Raw genomic sequence first — 26,223 nt, 5'->3', positions numbered from 1 at the left:
CTGGTGATGCGGCAGCTTCCAGGAGCAAAGTGGCTACACCAGACCCTCATAAACCAATGTCCTGTCCGTCTCTCCCTCTTCTCCCTGCCTCTCTCTACCCCCATGAAAAACAAGTTCCACAGGAAGACAAGCTCCTGCGAGGTATAGCAGCGGGACAGAATAAAGGTCTGTGTCCCTCTGCAAACCAGATTTTTCTCGTTATGGGCTCAATAACCTTGTTAAGAATTTCGCCACCTTTCCCTGCCCTGGTTTCCTGCCTTTTTCATTATTTGGGGCATCAATGGGCCTCTGGGAGGCCAGATGATTCTCTGTGGTGTAAAACCGATGAAAAAATTGTCAAGTAAGGAAAGAATGCTCCTCCCCGCCTCACCCCACAGCTCACCTTTCTGTGACTGTGGGGGTTCAGGTGTGAGCACTGATGTCCAGTCTGCCAAGTCCCCGGGCTCCTGCTGGCACCTGCGGGATACTGTAGCCACTTAGGCTGTGCCGATGAAACCTACTGCACAGGCAAAACCCAACAAGGCTGGTTAATATGCTTGTTAACCAGCCTTGTTAATATGCTCTGGGACTGGCCATAGCTTAGGCATAGGGCTAGAGAAACAGAAAGAGAGGGAGGGCATTTGCTCTGCCCGACCCTGGTCGGAATTCCCAGCATCACATAATGGTCCCACAAACACCAGAAGTGACCCCTGAGCACTGCATGGTGTGGCCCACCAAACAAGTAAAGCAAACTTAGGCAATTAATACAAATAGCATAGTTTTGATCAGTCTTTGCTAAAGACTCAGTAACTTTAAAGCATAAGTATTAGTGTTGACCACTGAATGTTTACTAGAATGCCTCCTTGGAATAAACAGAAAACTAGAGAAATGGCAATATGGACAAGAGTGGCCTCAGACGACAAAGAGTGATTCCCCACCTCGGAAACCAAGGGAGCATAAGGTGACGTGCCCGGAGGAAGGAGAGGAGGCTGCCTGTCCCCTCTGATGCCTCACAGGGCCAGTCTCAAATGCAGGCCAATTTATGGGAAAACAGAATAACAGCCAGTTCCGGACTGAGTCTGCTCACACCCCAATCATTCACAGGCAAACCAAACCCTAATTTCCTCATCAGCTGTACATTCTGAAACCAAGTAATGTTGTGCCTGTTTCAAATGTCTGTATGCTCATCAGGCTTTCAAACGTCCAGGCAAAGAGAAGTTAGAAGGCGCCATGGATGAGCAGACGGTCATCCCCTGCCCTCCACACCCTCTCTTCACTTGAAGCCAGAATGTGGCCTCACCGGGTTCTGGCCTGAGCGCCTGTGAGCACTTCCGTCCCATTCCAGATTATAGAATCTCTTGAGGTCTGAAAAGGGCTTTGTTTATTTTCTAGGACACGAAAGGAAAATGCTGCCTAATCTTTATGGATTTTATATCAAGGCATAATAACATGGCAAAAAACAGTTTCTAAATCCAGAAGAGCTTATATTAATGACTCTGAAATAAATTAATATTAGGGTAGGCATAGTTAAAGCTACTGGAGTTAAATTTGCACCTTGGGAAAGTCACAAACTGGGGGATGTTTTGCTCAATTACACCTTCACCCTGAGGTGGTTCTGACAGAGAATATTAGGAAGCCATGCAGAGATCTGAACCACCATCACCATCATCACGTTCTAGAAAATATTGGCTCACTCAACATAATAAGTTACATGACAGAAAAGGACATCAACTGATAAGCTGACATCCTTCAATCTAAGAAACTAGAAAATGTGAGTCCAATTAATCACAAGTGTTTCAGTCTTCACTTTGAAGAAATGTTTTAAACAATATCCCCCAATGCTCACAGATGAACCTCATGTATGGAAATTACTTAATGTGGTTGTGAATTAGCGCAAAATAGGATAGAAAAATCACAGAAGATAGCTATACAAAGCTGCAAGGCTAGAATAATACCAACAGACTACTTTGGAATGAGCAAAGTTACCCCAATTTTGAACAGAAAGACTTAAATTTTTTGAGGGGAGGTATTTGATTACACTTGAAGATAGAGAAATTCCTAAGGGTGGGGGCAAGGGAGCATCTGTTTTGTTTCTAGGGAATGAGTTTCTCCCCACTAAGTATTCCGCACTTAGCAGTTATGTAATCAATAGGGCTTAAGATGAAAACTTCCTAATCAACTATGTTGGGCTTGAAGAAGTGTTTTAGAGAGAACTAACAAAAATAGGTCAGAGGAAAGAGTTTGCTCATCATTAAAATCAATGAACATTTTCTATTTAGGACAGACTAATCTTTTGGAAAGACTATCTTTGTATTTGCAACCAAATCTTCTGAGGTAGCTCATATTTTCAAAAATAGGCTTCCGTCCATCCCATGAAAGGTCATGATGACATATGTGTCTATAGATGCAGCTTTGTTGAAACAGAAATTATAACCCATAAAGTTATCTATTTAATACTATATGAGTTAATATTTTTATTATATTTAATAGTGTGAAATCGGTACATTACTGTAATTTTACAACATTTTTATCACCCTTCAAAGAAACCTTGTAACCCTTGGCCATGGCATTGCCAGGGCATACTTCCACTGTATAATGACACTGCCAGCATTATAAATCATTGGCTTTCCTTCACTCTCAACACACTTTCAGGAAGAAATTGTTTATTTGAAAAGTCAAAGGAAAAAAAGAAATATGTATAGAAAGGAGTTAATGTTTCAGATTCTAAGTGTGTTTTGAACTAAGTTTTGCCTTCTCTAACTAGCAGATTTAGAGGACGTAGAGTCATCAGTTTTTGTGAAAATTCCAGAAGCAATTCCAGAAGATCACATGGCATAGACTTATGTGGTTGTCCTGGGAAAGGATTTTCAGTCAAAATAAAAATATTCAGGCGCAGCTGCTCACCAGAGAAAAAATCATTTTCACCCATGTGCACATAGAATTCTTGGAGGTGACAGTTTTGACCTTGGAGAAGGACCAAACTAAGCTGGCTTACACAATTATTGCTCATTAAAGAACAAAGAAAAGGAAAAGGAATTGGGAAGGCAGGCAGGGAGGGAGGCTGGGTAGACAGTGCAGAGGAAACTGCCACCAGATGAGGAAACACCATTCCAGCTGTTTCTAACCCTGTAAGAATTGTATAAGTTTTGAATCCTGGGTGTTTTTTTTCACACACAATGCTAGTAAGTGAAAAAAATAAAGTGATATTGTATTTTATTCCTGTTCAACTAGTTGTGTAGTCTTTTCTATAGTAAATATGTTCACAGATTGCCTGTGAACATATTTACTGATTGGGTTTACTTATCCCTCATTCAATAATATAAGTCAAAAAAGGGAGCCAAGGCAAAAAGCAGACAAGCAGACACAAAGACCATGAATCGAATTATGTGTGTAAACTATTTCAAGAGAGAGCATCATCAAAAGACAGACGGCTCCTGGTGACATAATCCAGGAAAGGTCTGAAGAAACAGCTTCAAATTGATAAAGTACTTATTGCTGAGAAATGATCTTAAATCCCAACCAATTTCAAAGTTCAGAATTTATGGCTCTGTTCAGGCCTTTCCTCCATTTCTTGTCTCCTGTTTTGCTGCAGAACAAGAGATTCTTCATACTTATGAAATACAACAAGGTGATTTTTTTTTCAGTAATAAACTTCACACATGCATGACAAATCCAAGCATGCAAAATGTTTAACATCCCAGCTCACAGACACTTTAGGGACAAAATTCATTTCTGAATTATATGCCACAATAACTAGGGCTCAATGTAACATAAAGCAATTTATAGTTCATAAAAATGACAAAGTGTACCTGTCGGACAGAGCCTGGAGTGCAGTTCTCTGGGCCGCCTGCTGGAAGGAAGGGCAGAGATGTTTATTTAATATTCTGACTTTCAAATTAAGCGCTCAATCAACACTTACCAAAGTCTGGTGCTACACATCTGTGTTGTGTGGTCAGATGTCAAACTGCTATGACACCAGAGGCCAGAGTGAACCCCGCAGGACACTTCTCTCAAGGGGATGTGTTGGGACAGCGAGCACAGACAGGTTTCAATACACTTCGAGGAAGACTGGCACTATTTCACGTTTGCTCCCCATCATTACCTTTGGCTGTATTCCCCTTTCTTGTAAAAGGTACTTTTATTTGTTTTTCCTGGTAGCTTATTTCACAACGAAGGTGAAATCCTGGACGCAGGTTTCAGCTTTATTAAAAAAAAAGTCACAACTGGAAATTTAAACACCACCAAAGAGATGACACCAAACTGTTGATCAGTTTTTTGGCAAAGGGATGATCTGGTGTTGAGATTTTTTTCTGCAGCACTCAGGGATCACTCCCGGCTCTGTATCAGGAATCAGGTGGTGCTGGGGATTGAACTGGGATTGGTCTCATGCGAGGAAGTGCCTTAATCCCCGCACTATCTCTCTGACCTGAAGTGTTTTGTGTCTTGGTTTTGTTTTGATGGGGAGATGGCTCACAGCCTCGTTTTGCATGCTGCAGCCCCAGGTTCAATCCCTGGCACTGCATGGTCTTCTGAGCACTGCTAGGAACAGTCCCCGAGCACTGACCTCACAGCAGTCCCCCTAATCCTGCTGGATATGTCCAAAAGCCAAGATGACCTTGCTTTGATATCTGTTGATGCCAGGACAAGCAAACTGTGGGACTTTTATATTATCCTGAACATTTTTGGTAGGTGTTTGCATTTCCCAATAATAAAAATGTGGCAGCGGGGCAGGAAAGAAAATGGCATCTGACCCACATTAGATTCCCCAGGCTATGGACGTACATTAAGTTCTCACTCAATCTCATCAACAGGTGCTTGGTTTTCATTGATTTCAATAGGAATTGCATCAACAGTGCTCCTGGTCAGCTGAGACATGCTGGGCAGTGCTAGGGAGCCTGGCTGTGCCCGACTCATGCAGGGTGGGCATGTGCTCTCTTTCTCCTGCCAAAAACAGCCGCTTGGAAACTTTGATTTTAAGTGAAATGGCATGTAATGAGTTTTACACAGACTGATAGATTTAAGACGTAAGTCGTGACAGCGTGTTCTGCTCACACAGCCACCACCAAACTTCTAAATTTGTAAATTTGAAAACTTCTAAATACTCCTAGCATTTCTAAGAGTAAACAATCATATGCATTCCTCCATCTGTCCTCCCATTCATTTCCAACTTGCTTCTTCCAGCTCGAGGTCCCGGGAGGCTGGACCCTCTCCCTGTACCTCAGGCTGGCAGGTGTGTATGCTCACCCACGCTCGGAATGGAGTGATGTGACCTGCAAGGAGCCCAGAGTGTCCATTTCTGGGAGTACGAGGAAGCACGAGGCCCTGAGAAACTCAGCCGCCTGGGGCCCTGCACTGGCCACACAGCTGACAGGTGGTCCTGGCCAGAATCCGTCTGTCCTTTCATCTCTTTTCTAAAAAAAATGTTTGCTCTCTTGAGTTTTTCTTTTGTCTGGCTATTCTAATTTTGGCTCATTTGCCTTTCATCACTGAGCACTTGAGACTATATAAGGGAGAGATAACGTTTTGTTCTCAGGCTCAGAAGTCGTAACTGGGAAGAGACCAAAGCGAGGCTTCTGAGACCCTGGTTTACTCAGTATCCACTAGGAAATAAGCCCATTTCCACATCGTCTGCTACATATGTTACGCATACACCAAATGTTTCCCACATTATTCCTCCTGACCTTTAGCTGCATATAAAATAGACTCTTTGGAAGCAAAAATACATCAGAGCCAGTGTGCCTGCTACAGAAATGAAATACATGCTCGGAGCTAGCTATGGCCCCGGATCTGTCAGTCAGCTCGTCCAGCAGTTACTGACTTCCTACCACGCAGAGAGAGAAAGTGGAGGCCGAGGATTACCCAATGTCCTGGCAAGGTCAGGTCCTGGGGAGGGAGGCAGAATAGAGGTATCAGGAATGACTGACCTTCATTACAAAGTGAAATGGAAACGAAAAGGTTCAGGTAGGGAGGGGATTCTAGGAGTGGGGTCTCAGAGCTGGAGGATGTGTAGATTTTCAAAGTGTGTTTGGGACCATTAGCAGGTACTCAGTAAATATCTGCCAAGTAAAAGTGAAAGGGGAATCCTTCTAAACCCAAACTAAGGTGGAGCAAAACGTTAAAAACAAGAAGAGGGTTCTTTTCTGGTTCACTGGATACTTTTCCTATTCATAAGCATGATGATTAGGTGTTGACACATTTGTGTGCTATGTCACAATCACAATCATGATCATCCTGTTGTTCATCAATTGCCTCGAGCAGGCACCAGTAACATCTCCTTCATCCTAGCCCTGAGATTTAAAAAAGTGCCATATTCAAGGCTCTTTCAGGATTAGGAGAATGAGACCCATCATTGTTACTGGTATTTGGCATATTGGGTACGCCATGGGGAGTTTGCCAGACTCTGCCGTGTGGGCAGGTTACATTCGGTAGCCTGCCAGGTTGTCCAAACTAAGAATGAGATAGTAAGATGTTGCACGGCCGCAAATGTGGCCGTGTGCTTCGGGAGCTAGGTTTTATAGTCTCTGGGTCTTGGCCGTTGATGGGATTACGTTGATATGTAACTCCCTTAAATATTGTTACTCATTTGGCATATTACTCATTTGACGCAAACTTAGGGGGAAAAATAAGATGGGATATGGACCTAGAAGAAGAGGTTTGGTAAATTGGACCAGAAGGAAGGGAAAAGGCAGGCTGAGTCTCCACCTGTGGCTCTTTACTGGGTACTCCTACAGCATCAAGGGTATCTAGGATTGAATCTGGGTTTCTTTTGCATGTTACATCTGTTAGGGTCCACCTAGCTGGAATGACAGTCAGCCTCAGCCATTGGGGGACCAGTGGGGGGAAAGAAAGAAATAACTGAAATAACTAACCCAAGAAAAGGCAGCCAATCCTGAGCTGCCTCTGCCGGCAGGTCCCTAACCACCCGAGGCCCACCAATCAGGGAACAGATAGGTTGACAGTTGAGGGCTCAGAGATGTAGGGGCATGCTTGCCCTCTGGGGAGATGGCCCTGGTGGATTGATCGATCAGTATCTGGACTCTGATGTGAAATAAAGCTCTGCTGAACTTTTACATTCGTGCTGCCTTTGTTTCTTAGATCACGAACCTTAACACATTCATGAGGAAGATCACCACTAGCACCAACACTTGCTCTTTCAAAGATAAGGAAGTTCCTATATACCACAAATGACTGTCACCATGAAGTGACAAAGACATCTCTGTGGAGAAACACTGCAGCTGAGTAGGAACATAAGGTGGAAAGACACTACACAAGGAACATGAATACTAACTTCTGCGCCTGGCAAAAGGAGTTGGAAAGAAACGCACGGCAATATGCACAAGTGACAGAAGCGCACTGACTTAGGAACAAACAACATCATCTGGACCGAAAGTTGTCCGTATGCATTCTGGGAGAAGCCTTGTCAGGAGTCTATATGGCACAGCTGGGTTCGGGCCCTCTGCCTCACTCATGCTTCTTTCTGATGAAGGCCCCCCTGTCCTGATACCCCAATTCGAATCCTTAGCTCAAGAGAAGAAAGAATGTAGATAGAGTTTCATGCTGGTGAAACCAGAAGAGTACACTGGAGCAGGGGGAGGAAATGTGAAGCCAAGGAAAGAGCCCAACCTCACATCTCAGAGAAAGGCACTTCCTCTCCCTCCTTTCATTATTTTCTCCCCGGTTTCCTCGAAAGCCAGCCCTAGAACAACCTGCAGGAGTCAAGCAGCCATTACTGTTCCCAGGTTTATCCCAGGAAGGGTTCTCTTAACACTCAGCAAGATGGCTTTCACTTTTGGCAACTATACTTGAAAGGACCTTAGTTTTCCACTCCTGACATAGTTTGGCTAAACACACAAAAGTGCTCTGAACTGTTCAAAGGAAAGTCAGATGCATCACTAGTGTATAGTCTCCTAACATCCTCACAGTAGGATGTACTCTGGAGGCAGACTCTTCCTGGGATAACAGAAGCTGTAAGAGATGTGACTAAAAGTTCAATTGACATTTCTGACATCCCCGAATTTCCCCTAGACATGGCTGTCAATATTTTAATAGACTATTGACTCTTTTCTCTCCTGCCTCCAAATACTCCCTGCTGACTTTGTGATAAGGGAACACAGTTCTTGCTGATGTGTAGCCTGCAAGAAAATGATTTAAAAAGCATGTCTTGGTAGTGAAGGAATAGGTCTGAGGAATCAAAAGGAGGTATTTATATATTTTCACTGGCTATTGTTCCAAGCCTACATGTCTATTTTTTTCCTCTTTGTTGAATGTTAGAGGCATAACACTTTTGAAAAATGTTGATACATTCATGATTTTATCTTGTATATCACGATCATCCTTTTGTTCGTCAACTGCCTTGAGCAGGCACCTGTAATGTCTCCTTTGTCCTAGCGCTGAGATTCTAAAAAGTGCCACATTCAAGGCTCTTTCAGGGTTAGGAGAAAGAGACCCATCACTGTTACTGGTATTTGGCATATTGGGTATGCCACGGGGAGTTTGCCGGACTCTGCCATGTGGGCAGGTTACATTCAGTAGCCTGCTAGGTTGTCCAAAGCAAGAATGAGATAATAAGATGCCGTGTGGCCACAAATGCAGCTGTGCACTTCTGGGAGCTGGGTTTTATAGTATCTGGGTCTTGACCGTTGATGGGATTACATGGTGCTGGGGGGGGCAGTTGGTGGGTGTGAGGGTAACTCAACCTGCCCCTCTCCAAGGGGCCCCAGCAAGGACAGCCAGGCGTGGGGGCAGGAGACTCTCTTCCAGGAGCTGGGTTTTTATCCCCACCCCGAGCAGAGCCCTGTCAGCCGAAGACCTCTAGAACCAGCCACTGCCATGCTGAGACCACTCTCCACACGCATGAAGGTGCCAGCAGAGGAACAAAGGCATGCGGGTCCCGGGGCTGAGATCTCCAAGCCTGCTCAGATCGGGGCTGAGCATCCTTCACCCGGATCCTCCATCTTCCAGTAAGCGGGGGGTCACACCCACCAACTGCCCCCCGCCACCCCCGCCCCGCACCATGTAATCACATCAATGGCCAAGACCTAGAGACTATAAAATCTTATACATATTTTTACTTAATTGAGGTAACACTGGTTTATAAGTGTGTAAATGTATATGTTTCCGGGGTATGATGTTACCACATCACATCTACTACCACACTTTGTGGCTCTTGCCATACCATACATTCCTTCTTACCTTCTTATGTAACCTCAGCCCTGTCACCAAAGCACAAGAATTAATTTTCCTGGGACAGTGTCTATTCCTTTGTTCTGTTTTTGTATAACCACCTGAGATGGTGGTTTATGTTCTCAAACACCAAGTTTTCTATAAAGAAGTCAGAAAAATATGTCATCTCTTGTGGGAAAGTTGGAAAATTATTACTTCCAACAGAAACCTTGTTTCATGGGACAGTGTCTATTCCTTTGTTCTGTTTTTGTATGACCACCTGTGAGTGAGATTATGTGATATCAGTTTCTTCCTGACCTCCTGTCACAATAGTATTCCTCTGCCCCTCTCAGAGAGCCTGGCAAGCTACTAAAAGTATCTCGCTCACACAGCAAAGCCTGGCAAGCTAGCCGTGACATATTCAATATGCCAAACACAGTAACAAGGTCTCAAAATGGAGACGTTACTGGGCCCACTTGAGCAAATCAATGAACAACGGGAAGACAGTGCTACAGGATTCCTAAACATATTAGAATATTAAACTTACTATAAGCATAAATATAATATGCCATCATTAATTCATTATAAACATGGATGGATTTTTCCACTGATGTAACAAATTCCCAAGGATAAATGGTTAAAAATATCCAAATAAACAAAAAATACTCCAAGAAACTCAGTCACCCCACTGTCACAGGAGTGTCTCCACAGTCACACGCCCAGAGGGTGGTACCTCCTGGACCAACTGCAGAGGACCCCTGTGGGCCAGCTCCACCACACTCACTAAGATAGAAGCCCGGGCAGAGGCTGCTGTCCTTGAGCAGGTGGACATACTTGGGCCAAAAGGTGCTTATGGGTTTTGAGATCAGCACGCTCCACTTGCAAGCGATGTCTCACTGTGATCCTCCACTTCAGTATATTCACACCACGCCATGTCACCACACATTCAACATGACGCCCCTTAGCATCATCAGCTGCCCACTCCACCATTTTTAATGCCTGATTCTGATTGTCCTATTTAATCTGTAGTTATTCTACATCATTCAAAATTTTACAGAAGCAGACTCATCATCTGTCAGAAAAGGAGATGAGAATATTTTAAATATTTTAAATGATTTCTCAGGAACAAGAAAGAATCTCAGAAATTAAAATTATGTCATAGACCAAAGCCAAGAGCACTTAAGATTTTTTTAGTGCCTCTTATCTTTAAACAAATCCATAGCTTTTCCACTCTATTTTGTCTCACTGTAGGAAAATAATAAAAAGAAGTAAACCTTGGAATTGAATAGAAGAGAAAAATTTCTCAGGTAATTCAAGGCTGAAAAACTCTTCTTAGTCGACTACATGAATTGCTCAACTTCTTTCTTTCAAGACTTGCATGTCACAGCAACCATGTTTTTCTCTTCCTAAATCATCTCTTGTAACTTTTCCCTTATTCAATTCTCAGCAAAATAGACTGAATGGGTTAAGGGAATCTTCAGTGATCTTTGCTGAATTCATTACCCATTCTCAAATGGCTGTGAAATGGAAGTCTGTGAAATAAAACAAGGTTTCTGCTGGAAGTAAGAATTTCCCAACTTTCCCACAAGAGATGACATATTTTTCTGACTTCTTTACAGAAAACTTGGTGTTTGAGAACATAATCTCTAGGCATTTAGATTTCGATGTACTATAAATGAATTGCCAGTCACAATCTCTTATGGAAGGGATCACTTAATCACTCAACTGGGAGCTCTTTGGCACTATTGCGGCACCACGGGAAGATGCCATTGTTGACAACATTGACGAGGAATACGATCGACTGGTACAGCACCTCCATGAATGTGCGAGGAACGCCAAGAGAGAGATAGCCACAAAAAAACGCCTGTCTTCGAAAACTCTTGAGCTAATTCGCCAGCGTGGTTTGGCGCATGCCTCAGGCAACCGCAAGCTAACGTCCGAGCTCGCAAAGCAGTGCAGAGATGCGATCAAGGAAGACCTCAAAGAGAGAAGAGCAGAAGTACTGGTAGATGCGGCAGAAGCTGGGAAAAGTATTCGTAACGCCCGCCTGTCCTTCGCCAACTACAAGACCAAGATGACTGCCCTCCGACGTCCTGATGGATCCATCACATCCTCCAGAACGGCAATGGAGAAGATTATCCATGACTTCTACTCAAATCTCTTTGATAGCCATGTCCACTTGCCGACATACCAAATTCCACAGGATGGATATGTCGTTCCCAACGTCACGCCATTTCGTCGGTAAAGAAACGGACAGCACCTGGCCCAAACAAGGTCAGACCTGAACACCTGAAGAACCTGCTGTCAGTACTCATCAATACATTGGCTCAGCTCTTCACTCGCTACCTGTCTGAATGCAAGGTTCCGTCCCAATGGAAAACCAGCAGGGCCGTACTACTGTTCAAGAAGGGAGACATCCATGACATTGGCAACTATCGCCCGATCTGCCTATTGTCTGTCATCTACAAGTTGTTCACTCGAGTCATCCTGAATAGGATTGGCAGAACACTAGATGAAGGACAACCATATAAGCAAGCCGGGTTCCGCAAAGGATTCAGCACCATTGACTATATCCACACGATAACCAAGCTCATTGAGGTTTCTCGGGAGTTCAAGATGCCGCTCTGTTTAACGTTCATTGATTTAAAGAAGGCCTTTGATTCTGTTGAGATGGAAACGGTCATTGAAGCCCTAACCAATCAGGGCATTCAAGCCCAATACATCAAGATCCTCCGTGAGCTGTATTGCGGATTCACTACCAGGATCTCACCATTCTACAAAGAAGTAATCATCGATGTCTAGAGAGGGGTTCAGCAGGGTGATACCATTTCACCAAAACTCTTCAGTGCCACCCTCGAGAACATCATGCGACAACTGGAATGGGAAGAAATGGGAGTGAAGATAGATGGACGGCAACTATACCACCTCCGCTTTGCTGATGACATTGTTTTAATAACACCAAACATCAGCCAAGCGACACAAATGCTGGCCGACTTTGACCGTGAGTGTGGAAAGGTCGGACTACAGCTGAATCTTACGAAGACAATGTTTATGAGAAACAGCTTCGTTCCTGATGCCCCATTCACTCTCAACGGAACGACCATCTCCGAATGCAACAGCTATGTGTACCTAGGTCGAGAAGTCAACATGACAAATGACCTGGCACCCGAGCTGCGCAGGAGGAAGAGAGCGGATTGGAACGCCTTCAAGAACGTCGAAGAAATAGCTAAGAGGACCAAGAACCTCTGGCTCCGGGCACATCTCTTTGGTTCCACTGTTCTTCCTGCATTAACATATGCCTCAGAGACCTGGGCCCTACACAAACAGGATGAGAATGCTATTCAGGTCTCTCAAAGAGGAATTGAAAGAGCTATGCTTGGATTATCACGTTTCACTCAAATGAGAGAAAGAATCCGGAGTTCCAACATCCGTCGATGATCAAGAATCAGGGACGCTGTCTCGTTTGCCAAGGTGTCAAAAATCAGATGGGCTGGTCACGTAATGAGATTTAAAGACGACCGCTGGACTAGAGCTGTTACCGACTGGATTCCACGGGATGTCAAAAGACCGCGTGGCCGCCCACCTACCAGATGGTCAGACTTCTTCATCAAGATCATGAATGATCGGTTTGAGGCTCTTCATGTTCCCAGAGCGAACAGATGCCATTGGGCTACACTAGCATGCGACAGGGACAAATGGAGACATTACTGGCGCCCGCTCAAGCAAATCAACGACTAACGGGAAGTTAAGTGATGGAAGGGATATCAAAGGGAAAATTAAGTGCTCATATTGTTAAGTGGGTAGAGTACAGAACATGATCATGGATATTGACAAGGAAAGGAGAAACAGGGGAAGAGACTACCATTCAATGAGGTCCCAATAAGATCCAACTTCTTTCCTGATGGAAAGCAAACTAACAGGGACAACTCTGTATTTCTCTCTCAATACATGCGGGTACTGGGTTCGCTTAGATGAAAATGGAAATAGACAAAGTCCTTGCAGTTGGTCAGGCATGTAAAGTTAAACACACAAAGCATTCTAGGTGACAAGGGCTATAATAGAGGGGACAGAGACACTGAAATGAACAATGAAAGGGATTGAGTAGAATGAATGGTCAAAGAAGGCTCAGTAAGCCGAGGTCTCAAAGCTAATACACAAAGAAGGACAAAGAAGTTAAAGAGTTGGAGCCATGGGGGTGGGCAGGGAGGACAGGCTCTAGCAGGAAAACATTTGGGAACAAAGGCCTTGGGCAGGCAGGAGCCCAGCTCAATGGAAGACCCAAAGTGATAGGCAGGCCCAGAGGGCCAGGGAAAAGGGCAAGGAACTCATCCCGATTTCTTGGCCCCAAATGGAGGGACCTGAACATTCAGCCATGAGAGTCATTATGGGGCTTACATCAGGGGAATGTGGGAGAATGTGACAAATGTCTGTCAGTCAGTGACTGTCCAGATGTGGCAACTCGGGAACTTGAGCGTCTGGTGATGATGAAGAGCCACTGACTGGCTGCAGGAGTAGAGATACGGGCAGAGGCAAACCTGGGTGTGCGACGTTCAGGATGCTGCTGGCATATTCAAGGGGAAATGTTGAGTAGAAAGACGAAAATTTGGGCCAGAAAGATAGAACAGAGGGTAGGGTGCTGATTTTGCACAATGAATTTTCAATCCCAGGCACTCCATATTGTCCCCTGAGTCCCATCAGGAGTGATCCTTGAGCGCAGAGCGATACCAAAGCAGAGTCAGGAGTGAGCCCTGAGCACAGAGTCAGGAGTCAGTCCTGAGCACAGAGCCAGGAGTGAGCCCTGAGCACAGCAAGGTATGACTAAAAAAAACTCAAAAGGAGAGAAGATAAATGAAAATGAAGCTATTAAATGACAATTAGGTACAAACATTAGTATATTTTTAATAAATTAACAGTCATTTTTCTGCTGCTTTGTGGTGCTGTCTATATTTTGTTGTCTAAGAGACACAGATTTAGGCTGCAAATGGTTATATACACCAGGGCCTCAACTTCCCACCCATGATAACCTCTCTCTTTAATAACTGGTAGTAGTGATTACAATCACGTGTTTCCCTGTGCTTTGGACATTGTCTTCACATTCAATTCCCTGAATTATTGGTGTTCTTCTGAAGAACGCTGTGAAATTTAGATGGGAGCATAAAATTCTATCTGGTAATTTTGTTTGCCTCACTTTTTTCCTTGTCATTCTTCCTTAAGTTGAAACTTGTATTTATTAATTTATTTCACTGCTTAATTTCCTTTATCTATTACCACCTTTATGTTTCATTAACTTTTATGCTGTTGTTTTCATCTTAGTTCTCCGTGATGAGTCTCTTAAACTTTTTATGTGGTGAGTTTCCAATTGGTATTTTAAAACCATTTGCGAGATTTGCAAGACAAAAGATTGGGGGGTGATGTACTGGTGCTATTTTCAGCTCTGTTCTCAGAGCTCATTCCTGGCCCTACTTGAGGGACCAAGTAGTAGGGGGAGCCCAGATGCAACACAGACACTCAACGTTGCTACCTCTCTGGCCCAGAAAGAGTCTCACTCTCAGCTTTACTATTATTAACTTTATAATAACGAGTGTTCCATATTTTAGAGTTTCAGAAATGCTAGCAAACTTTTTGTTGAGTGGACCCTGACCTTATCCTGCTCTTCAGGGGTCAGGTAGAGCCAGGGATGGCAACATGAGTTATCATTCAAATATCATGTTTGGGGGTTGCAAGAGGAAGATAAGCACATTGAGTGACAGATGACAGGAGTAAACCCCTCCTTTGCTGAATCCATTCACTTCATAAAGATCAGTCTGGCCAAAAGCGAGAGCAGGATGTGAAGACAGAATTTCCGGGGCTGAGGAAACCGTCCATGAGGAAAGCAAACAGCAAGCGCATACACTGTTCTCTTGCTCTCCCTCAGCTACTTCTCGGCTGAGCTGCTGTGTAGAATCCAAGGTCTAGCACATTCTTTAAAAAAAAAAAACTTCCTTGATCACTCAAGCTTTTGCTGATCTTCTGCTCTCCGAACTCTGAACATGGGTTTTGCAGCAGATGGGTTCTGTTTCGACTTTGCCGCCAGGGGAATTTTCATCTTGGATCCTCAAGTTCTTTCAAGAGCAATCAAGGGGGAGGTGCTCGCTAATTCATGCTCTCAGCATCAGGAAGGGGGCATGATGCTCTATCCCACCTGTAGCAGGGGTCTTCTAGGAATGACGAAAATTACTTTCGAATTAGCAAGCTCATCAAAACATGCCCCCTCAACCGCTAGCTGGGATTTCCTCAAAGAGAGTCGGACATAACTTACATTGTGAGTTCTGGGCTCAATCACTGGCACCACCACGCCTCTGAGTACTACAGGGATGGCCCAAACAATACCAGAGAACTAGAGGACACTTTTCTTTTGGGGGGGGAAGGTTGACTAGTTTTTATTTTTTCTATGGCGGGTTATTTAGATTTATTTATGCCAATCAGAAATTGATAAAGACAACAGTAAACATGTAAGAAGCACCCCTGGAAAACAATAACTCAGGGTGACTATACCAGGTGAAATTTGTCTGCTTAATGCTACTCCATAATTTGGACCCTTTACTAGAAAATGCCTTGGAGGCCTTGCTTGAGGTCAAACTGTTCGTTCAAATTTGGCAATCCCAATCTTCTGGAAGAGTTTAAGAGAAACACATCTGTTTTCAACAAGAATTTCTGGGACATCGCAAGAGATGCACTATGAATCATTTGTAACCTTTGCCACATGGTCTATTCTGATTCCAAGACCAGAGCACTAGGCATCCCAGGTAGCTGCTGAGTTGGGAAAAAGAAGGGAAAGTCATGAGCATCTGACAGCTGGGGGGCGGGGGGCTACCCCTCCCCATAGAGACTGACAACAGATCATCCAAAAAGGGTTTAGAGCTCACAGGGGGCCTTAGAGGATATGAGATACCCTAGGAGGGGGGAGTATTTTTTTTCTTTTTTTTCTTTTATCTACTCCTGCTCTGTTCTATTTACATCCACTGAGTCTAGAAGTGGGCAGGAGAGTTCTCAGTCACTTTCTTCTTCTTTGCACCAGTTTTGTGGGGCAAAGTACATTCTTGTAAAGGGTCCACAGGACTGTCATCATGAGCATAAAACACAAATAATGGGATGCAAGATATAGAAATGTTTCAAGCACATAGAATCTGTGAAATAACTACGACAGGGAGGTTTAGAAGACAAAGCAACAATAGGGATATAAGGATGACCAGTTTTTCCCAGGGATAAATGTTAATGTCATTAAAATGAACTAGACACCTTCCACTACCCACCAAAATCAAGTATTTTGACAAAATGCTTCAGCCTGAATTCAGTTGGGATTTTATTTAATTAACTAATTAATTTTATTTATTTATTTAAAAATTTTTAATAGTGAGACATCACGAGGTACAGTTGCAGACTTACACATTTTTGTGCTTGGGTATCAGTTATACAATGATCAAATATCCATCCCTCCACCAGTGCCCATTTCCCACCACCACGGATCCCAGTATCCCTCCCACCCCCCCATCCCCCCATCCCACCTTGCCCTTGTGGCAGGGCATTCCCTTTTGTTCTCTCTCTTATTGGGTGTTGCGGTTTGCAAAAGAGGCAATGGGTGACAATCATGTTTGGTCTATAGTCTACTTTCAGCATGCTTCTCCCATTCTGGGAGGATCCTCCCAACACCTTTTATTTGGTGCTCCCTTCTCTATCTGAGCTCCCTTTTGGAGGGGGGAATATTGACCCCTGAGGGTAACAGTAAGGGCCAGCAGGTCTGGGGGATTATCAGAGAAGGCTATGAGGAAAGGAGACGGGTTGGATGAAAGCAGCCAGTGTGAAGTGAAAAACACGACACTGAAAGACTCGTGCGAATGCGTGGGAGAAGGGGGAGATATCCAGCCCCATGCCAATACCAGAGGAGTCAGTAGTGCTTGCCATGGTGGTCTCATGGCTCTGGCAAGCTGTCTCTACCAACTGCGAGGGGCACTCAGTCCATAAAGGCCAGGTGTCAGGGGGTTAAAGGGAGGCAGTAGTGAAGCTGCTGAACAATCCTTGGTACAAACCAACAACACACAAAAGCACACCAGCTCGTGACAAATATAAAGTCACCGAGATGACAAAGAGGAGAGGTGCTCTCCTGAAATTCACTCAACTGTATCTCAAACTTCTATTCCCGATGATGTCTCACACGTACACAAGACCAACTTTGTGAAATATAAAGTTTTAGGGTTGGTGTTTGAGAATTCCAGATTGACAAATGGGCTTTTAGTTTTTAGAACTGATTCTCAATTTCTTCAAACTTATATTAGAGAATGAATGCAAGCCAGACATTTCCTTAATTTTCAGTTTTTGGGCCTTTCTAGGAGTAAGCACTGCATTGCTGTATGCTTAAGCAGGGGCTGTTCTTTCAGGGTCGATGCCCCTTTCAGGGAAAATGAGCTGACAAATCTTGGACAAATCTATTTGGTTAAAAATCAACAAGGTGCTCGATGAAAATGTATCCATTAAAAGGAATGTATTTTTTATCTGTGATGATTTTAGTAAAATATTTTGTCAAGGTATTGAATAAAAGACTTCTAACTATACCCTCTGGAAGTGGTGAGTTACTGGTTTCTAAACATCTGCTCTGAATATGACTTTTTTGTCCTTCTAAAAAATATACCCAGGGCTGCCTACTCAGCAGGCTGGGACACTCTCCTCGCTGGTAGGAGCTCTGGGTGACATTGTAGCTCCACACGGTCCCCTGAGCATAGTGCAGGAGAAAGCCCAAAGTACCACTGCATGTGCCTTCATTATACATTCCCCATGTCCTCAACTATTTTAGGTTGCTTGCGGGAGAGAGATGTTAGAGTGAATATGCAACATCCAGCCCCAAACCTTCAGATTTCACAAAGTTGATCTTGTGAAGATGTGATTACATAATCAGGAAGAGAAATCTAAATTCTCGGCCTCCGATTTTTAATGTAATTTTTGATTGTCCAAGTATTATATTCATTGTAGAAAATATTTATCTACAAGTTAAAAAAAACTCATAAAAATCAAAGTCTGCAATGTGTCTCCCTGCTGAGCAGTTTGCATGCCAACATTACTAGCTTGTAGGAGGCTATCCCCACTTTATACATAACTAACACTAACTAGGGCTGTTTTGGGGTTAAGGTGAGCTTGCGGCTGCATCTGAACAAAACACAACTATGCTGAAGAAGGTCTTAAAAGGAACGCAAGTTTCAAAGACTCTTGGCATGTGGGTCTGGCGGGCAGAGATGTCAGTTCTCCTCAGAGCCCTCTTCCTCAGACATGTAGCTCCCTTCAGAACCCTCTTCCTCAGATATGTAGTTCCCTTCAGAGCTCTCTTCCTCAGATATGTCAGTTTCATTCAGAGTCTTCTTCCTCAAACCTGTAGTTCCCTTCAGAGTCCTCTTCCTCAGATACGTAGTTCCCTTCAGAGCCCTCTTCCTCAGACATGTAGTTCCCTTCAGAGACTTCTTACTTAGATCTATAGGTCTCCTCAGCAACTGCCCCCTGGTCTCCTCAGTATCCCCTGAAGCTGCAGCCATTCTCTTACCTCCTCTCACTCTCTAGATTTATTCTTCTATAATTAGCTCCTTGCCTTTTTTTACACAAATTAAATTCCTTGGATTCTACCAGCATACAACTCCTACTATTGACTAAATAAGTATAGAAAGTTCCAGCAATGTAAATAAGGAACACTCCTGGGGCGGGGAGAATGGAAGGAAAGAAAAGGGAGGAGAGTGTATGTTAAAATGCCTGCCTTCCTAGTTTCACATGAAAACATTTATAAAATATAGCTTCATATGATTATAAAATATTTGCTGTTAACCTAGCTTGGTATTTGTATTTCTTTAATATAGTGAAACCTAGCTGGGCTGCTTTGTAGTCTCAGAGCCCTGGAACCAGGTAGTGGGAGCAACAAACAGCTTCTCAGAGGACAGGCTGAAGCGGAGGGGCCAGATACACTCTAAATCCTGCCAGTCTTTTTTTTAATTTTTAAATTTAAAAAATTTTTATTAGTGAAAGGCCATGAGGTACAGTTGTAGACTTACAAATTTTTGTGCTTGGGTTTCAATTATACAATGATCCCTCATTGTACCCATCCCTCCACCAGTGCCCATTTTCCACCACCACTGATCCCAGTATCCCTCCGACCCCCCATCTCCCCATCCCACCCTGCCTCTGTGGCAGGGCATTCCCTTTTGTTCTCTCTCTCCTTTTGGGTGCTGTGGTTTGCAAAAGAGGCATTGAACAATCATGTTTTGTCTATAGTCTACTTTCAGCATGCATCTCCCATCCTGTGAGGATCCTCTCAACACCCTTTATTTGGTGCTCCCTTCTCTATCTGAACTGCCTTTTCCCCTAGCATGTGTGGCTGGCCTCCAAACCATGGAGTGAATCTCCTGGTACTTATCTTGGCTATTCTTGGGTGGTAGTCTCCTATTTGTTACTTTATGTTTCCCAGATGAATGTAATTTTTCTATGTCTGTCCCTCTCTGACTTATTTCGCTTAGCATGATACTTTCCATGTAGTACCACTTGTATGTAAATTTCATGACTTTCATCTTTTCTAACAGCTACATAGTATTTCATTAAAGAAAACAATGTTTCTTTAACCAATCATCTGTTCTCGGGCACTCAGGCTTTTTCCAGATTCTGGCTATTTTAAAGAGCGCTGCAATGAACAAACAAGTGCAGATGTCACTTCGACTATACTTTTTTGCCTCTCTGGGATATATTCCCAGGAGTTGTACTGCCGGGTTAAATGGGAGCTCAATTTCTAATTTTTTGAGAATCGTCCATATTGTTTTCCAAAAGCGATGAACCAGTCAGCATTCCCACCAGCAGTGAAGGAGGGTCTTTTCCTCGCCACATCTGCGCCAGCACCGGTTGCTTTTGTTCTTGTGGATGTGGGCCAGTCTCTGTGGTGTGAGATGATATCTCATTGTGGTTTTGATCTGCATCTCCCTGATGATTAATGATGTAGAGTATTTTCTCATGTGCCTTTTAGCCATTCAGATTTCTTCTTTGAGAAAGTTTCTGTTCATTTCGTCACCCCATGGGGTTGGATGTTTTCTTCTTTGTGGAGTTCAACCAGTACTTTGTATATCCTTGATATCAACCCCTTGTCAGATGGGTACTGGGTGAATATCCTTTCCCATTATGTAGACTATTTTTGTATTTTGGTCACTGTTTCTTTTGAGGTGCAGAAGCTTCTTAGTTAAGATAGTCCCATTTGTCTATATCTCTGTTTTTACTTGCTTGACCAATGACGTGACATCTTTGAAGATACCATTAGTTTCAAAGTCATGGAGGGTTTTGCCAACTTCGTCTTCAATGTACCATATGGATTCCAATCTGATGTTGAGGTCTTTAATCCATTTTGATCTTACTTTTGTACATGGTGTTAGGCAGAGATCTGAGCCTATTTTTCTTTTTTTGCATGTAGCCGTCCAGTTTTTTTTTTAATTTATTTTATTTTTTTATTTATTTATTGAATCACTGTGGGAAAGGTTACAAAGCTTTCAGGTTTATGTCTCAGTCATGCAAATATCAAACACATTTCCCTTTACCAATACTTATTTTTTCCCATGAAGAACCCCAATAAAACCCCACCCCCCACCCCTCCCCGTCCCTGTGAGGCAGATGAATTCTAGTTAACACTCTATCCACTTTGATTAGATTGTTTCAATAAAAGATTCACCACTATTATTTAGAGTTTACCCCCCCCCCCCAAATCAGACATGCTGAAAAAGCATTGTGAAGTGATTTGCTTTCTACAGCTGGGTTCAAGAATTAAATGTTGGTTTTGGATTTCTGCTATTTTACCTATTGACCCTGGAAGTATTTCTACTGAAAGTCAGATAGTTAAGAAATTGGTTTCTGTGTTCTGGAGTCGTGGCCGTGCTGGAGAGCCGCTCGTGGGGGGCAACTGGTGGCCTCAGTAGGGCGTGAAGGGCAGAGCGAAACGCCCCCCTTCCCATGAGGTTTTAGTCGCCCCCACACTCCCGGCTCATACCTGCTGTCCACAAGGCTCCCATGTGGCCGCCATCTTTCTTTCCAGAGAGGAGAGGGCGAATGGGGCAACACCCTTTCCCCTCCGGCAGACTTGATGGGCTGGATCAACGCATAGTCCGTTCACTTTTCTGCTCCAAGCTGCTGGGTTCTGCATTAAGTCCTTGTGCTTCTGGGGCCATGGCCGTGCTGGAGAGCCGCTCGCGGGGGGCGACTTGTGACCTCGGTAGGGCGTGAAGGACGGACCAGAACGCCCCCCTTCCCATGAGGTTTTAGTCGCCCCCACACTCCCGGCTCATACCTGCTGTCCACAAGGCTCCCATGTGGCCGCCATCTTTCTTTCCAGAGAGGAGAGGGCGAATGGGGCAACACCCTTTCCCCTCCGGCAGACTTGATGGCCTGGGCCAATGCATAGTCCGTTCACTTTTCTGCTCCAAGCTGCTGGGTTCTGCATTAAGTTCTTGTGCTTCTGGGGCCGTGGCTGTGCTGGAGAGCCGCTCGTGGGGGGGTGACTGGTGACCGGCTCATACCTGCTGTCCACAAGGCTCCCATGTGGCCGCCATCTTTCTTTCCAGAGGGAGGAGGGCGGAAGGGAGCAACACCCTTTCCCCTCTGGGCAGAAATGATTGCCTGGATTAACGCATAGTCCTTTCACTTTTCTGCTCCAAGCTGCTGGGTTCTGCATTAAGCCCTTGTGCTTCTGGGGCTGTGGCCGTGCTGGAGAGCCGCTCGTGGGGGGCAACTGGTGACCTCGGTAGGGCGTGAAGGGCGGACCGAAACGCCCCCCTTCCCATGAGGTTTTAGTCGCCCCCCACACCCCCGGCTCATACCTGCTGTCCACAAGGCTCCCATGCGGCCACCATCCTTCTTTCCAGAGAAGAGAGGGCGAATGGGGCAACACCCTTTCCCCTCCGTAGCCGTCCAGTTTTGCCAGCACAATTTAATTTGTTAAAGAGGCCTTCCTTGCTCCACTTCACATTTCTTGCTCCCTTATCAAAGATTAGATGATCATATGTTTGGGTGGGGATGTCAGTATATTCAACCCTGTTTCATTGGTCTGCAGCTCTGCCTTTGTTCCAGTACCATGCTGCTTCCCTCTAAGATCAGGGACGAGACAAGGATGCCCACTCTCTACACTGCTGTTCAATATAGTACTGGAAGTACTTGCAATAGCAATTAGGCAAAAAAGATATTAAGGACATCCAGGTAGGAAAGGAAGAAATCAAGCTCTCACTATTCGCAGATATTATACTATACTTAGAGAACTCTAAAACCTGTACCAAGAAACTCCTAGAAACAATAGACTTGTATAGTAAAGTTGCAGGCTATAAAACCAATACCCAAAAGTCCATGGCTTTCCTACATGCAAATAGTGAGAGAGAAGAAAGTGACACGAAAAAATAATTCCGTTCACAATTGTGCCCCAGAAAAATCAAGTACCTAGGAATCAGTTTAACTAAGGAAGTAAAGGACCTGTACAAAGAAAACTACAAACACTACTTCAGGAAATAAAAGAGGACACGAGAAAATGGAAAGATATCCCCTGTTCATGGATTGGGAAAATTAACATTGTCAAAATGGCAATAGTTCCTAAAGCATTGTCCAAATTCAATGCGATCCCTATAAAGATACCCATGACATTCTTCAAAGAAATGGAGCAAATACTCCTGAAATTCATATAGAACAATAAGCTCCCATGAATAGCTAAAGCAATTCTTGGGAAAAAGAAAATGGGAGGAACCAACTTCCCTAACTCCAAACTATACTACAAAGCAGTAATAATCCTGTCAGTCTTAATGAAAAAGCACTGGCACACACTGGGTGGCAGTGTCTGAGGACACAGAGATCAGCTTCCCTGGGGCACTACTGAAGAAGAATCTTGTGTGAGGTGTCTCAGTTCTGGGAAGGAAAAAGGAACAGGGAGGATTCGTTAGGTGAATAGAGCAAATCCACCGTTAAATTATGGTGAAGGAACCAAGCTTGCTGTCAATTCTCAGGACTGTAATTGGCAGAAGCATTTTAATTCTGGGATGAGGCATTGCCAAGGAAAGAGTGATTCCACAGACGCGAGGATCTGAGGCTTTGTGTGCACGCACTTGTCCTTCTAGCCAACATTTTTAAGTGAAAGTAAACAAACACGAAAAACTACAATATCTAGTGACACCCAAGATGCTTGTAGACAGTCTACTGCCTAAGAATTTAGTTTCCTGGGCCTTGGGGATGAATGGTTGAACCTGATGTGTGGGTAGTTGTGAGTTTTTTACTGTGGTTCTCTTCAGGTCTTCGGTCAGCCACCTGCTTCTGAACTTATTTCACAGGGAAATTTCCAGGAAGGCAGGACTTGAGCACAGCCTAGAACAGAGGTTACCAAACTTATTTGGTCTTCCACACCCTGTCCAGGAAAAAATATTACCCAGTGCCCTCTGGAAATCAACCTTCTTAAAAGCAACAAACAGAAAGCACCTTACAGCTAAACCCAAGGCCACTCTACCCTCCATGGGATGGCCTAGTCCCCTTTGGGAAGCACAGGCCTACAGGGGTGGCTAAGTAAGGACTCTCGTCTTGACGTAGCAGGTGGGGACTGGGATTCCAGTCTGCTAACTTGGTTGTGATTGCAAATGCCTTTTGGAACTTTTGACCAAGTCCTCATTATGTTTTGGTGTAGTCTCACCTACTTCCTTAGTGGGTGGTTGATCCTTAAAAATGGGATCAGACCAACATTGTGGGAAACACATTGCTACTCTGCCCTTATATAAAGAAAAGATGACGTCATAAATGAGAATTCTGTAAGAAAATGCAATACAGGAGCTGCAGCAATAGTGCAGTGAGTAGGGAGCTTGTCTAGCATGCAGCCAACTTGTGTTTGATCCTCGGAACCCCATATGGTCCCGAGTCCACCATGAATGATCTCTGAGCTCAGAGCCAGGGGTTAGCCCTGAGCACTGCTAGATATGGCCCCCAAACAGACAAAAATGCAATGCATGCTTTTAGGACTAAATATTGTTTGGCTTTTTAAAAAAGTTTTTAATTTTTATTAGTGAGACACCATAAGGTACAGTTGTAGACTTACAAATTTTTGTGCTTTGGTTTCAATTATACAATGATCAAATACCCATCCCTCCACCAGTGCTCATTTCCCACCACCACGGATCCCAGTATCCCTCCCACCCCCCATCTTCCCATCCCACCCTGCCTCTGTGGCAGGACATTCCCTTTTGTTCTCTCTCTCATATTGGGTGTTGTGTTTTGCAAAATAGGCAATGAGTGGCAATCATGTTTGGTCTATATTCTACTTTCAGCATGCTTCTCCCATCCTGGGAGGATCCTCCCAACACCCTTTATTTGGTGCTCCCTTCTCTATCTGAGCTTCCTTTTCCACTAGCATGTGTGCCTGGCCTCCAAGCCATGGAACAAAATTCCTGGTACTAATCTCAGCCATTCTTGGGTGTTAGTCTCCTATTTTGTTACTTTATGTTTCCTAGATGAATGCAATCTTTCTATGTCTATCCCTCTCTTTCTGAGTCATTTCTCTTAACATGATACTTTCCATGTAGTACCACTTGTATGTGAATTTCATGACTTCCGTCTTCTCTAACAGCTACATAGTATTCCATTGTGTAAATGTACCAAAGTTTCTTTAACCAGTCATCTGTTCTCGGGCACTCAGAATTTTTTCCATATTCTGGCTATTGTAAAGAGTGCTGCAATGAACAAACAAGTGCAGATGTCACTTCGACTATACTTTTATGCATTGTTTGGCTTTTATGTCTTACTCAAATATCTTCTATACTCAAAATAGGTAAAAGTTGAAACAGTTAAGAAAGATTCTCATAATTTTACTTTGCAAACCAAAAATGTACCTGGAGTCAATTGTTTTAGATAATATTTTAGATAATGTAGGATGTTTTTTCCTCTCAAGTGAACCTTTGTTATAGTGCATATGTAAAAATGTTTCCCCCACATAATATGCTATAATCAGACTCCTTTGTGACGTGCAGGACTGAAGCTCAAATCAGGCCTCATGCGTGCGGAGCTTGCGTGTTTCAGCCCTGAGCCCCTGATCTGCTTTAGTAAGGGTTGTCTTGACAACCTGTAGGTCATAAAGCTGGTCAGGATGGAACTGGGAGTGCCAAGGGGCACTGGACCACCACAGAGTACTTTGTTCCAGAGCCGATAACATTGTCCCATTTGGATAAGGTCTGGAAAATCACAAACAAAACCAAATCTTTTCAAGCACAAATATGAACCAAACACCTGAGTGACTGTAGGTAAATTCTTCACTACGGAAAACCCAACGAGTGCGGAATGAATGGCTATAGAGTCCAAAGAGCAGCTGCTCTTGCATGGATCCCTCTGACAAAGCAGAGTATACCCATCCACTGGAGAAAAAAGAGGCATTCAAGGAAACGGACAAGGACTGCTCCCCTGAGCCACACAGCTCCTCACTTACATGCTTCTCAGCTGCGGGTCCAGATAGCCCTCCTACATGCCCTAGAATAGTGAAAGGGGCCATATGTAAAAAAATCACACATATGGAGGACCATGCATGAAACTTGGGATTACCTGGTCAGACAGGCACCACAGGAAGGAAGCATGGTCAGAAAGAGGACATGGTTGGAAAAAAGTTGAGAAACACTGGTCTAGAGGGAGAACCTCATACTTCCATCCTTCTGGGGACTGGCTTTGATGCGTCCTCAGAACACATGGTCTTGGTCTTTCTTCTGGTGTTAGGGGGAAGATCTGTTTGGGGGAGGAAACTTGACTGAGTTCAAAATTGTGTCTCTCTATTAATCTTCAACTTAAAAGAGCAATATATGTCTATCTGTATGTTGGTTGTATGTTTGTCCAAGTGTAATGGATCGTCTTTTCATTTTTTTTTTTGTGCTTGTCTCATCTTACAGATTCCCATCACGGGTCCTCAGTCTGTGATTTGTAATATCATAAGGTCTTGACTGGTTTTACACCACTGAACCCAAATGAACATCAATTAGGTCTCCTGGGGAATTCTAAGAAAAAATCTTAGGCAGGAGGCTTTGGGGTACTGGCACTGTCCAT

The 26,223-nt window shown here is 43.9% G+C and overlaps 1 protein-coding gene across 2 annotated transcripts in view; it reads right to left on the bottom strand.

Moving 5' to 3' along the window:
• AFF3 (ALF transcription elongation factor 3) overlaps positions 1–26,223 on the bottom strand; it is a 601,777-nt gene that overhangs the window by 75,617 nt on the left and 499,937 nt on the right. Inside the window, exon 11 of one of the 2 annotated variants that reach the window (XM_056116650.1) lies at positions 3,789–3,829. In XM_056116650.1, the coding sequence (XP_055972625.1) occupies positions 3,789–3,829 (41 nt within the window). The remainder of the gene's footprint in view (positions 1–3,788; positions 3,830–26,223) is intronic. The other variant, XM_056116651.1, reaches the window with a different exon arrangement.

This window comes from Sorex fumeus, unplaced genomic scaffold, assembly GCF_029834395.1.
Source record: "Sorex fumeus unplaced genomic scaffold, SorFum_2.1 ptg000033l, whole genome shotgun sequence".
NCBI lineage: Eukaryota > Metazoa > Chordata > Mammalia > Eulipotyphla > Soricidae > Sorex > Sorex fumeus.
Note: the sequence above shows the minus strand (reverse complement) of the source record. Positions and strands in the feature narration are given on the sequence as shown.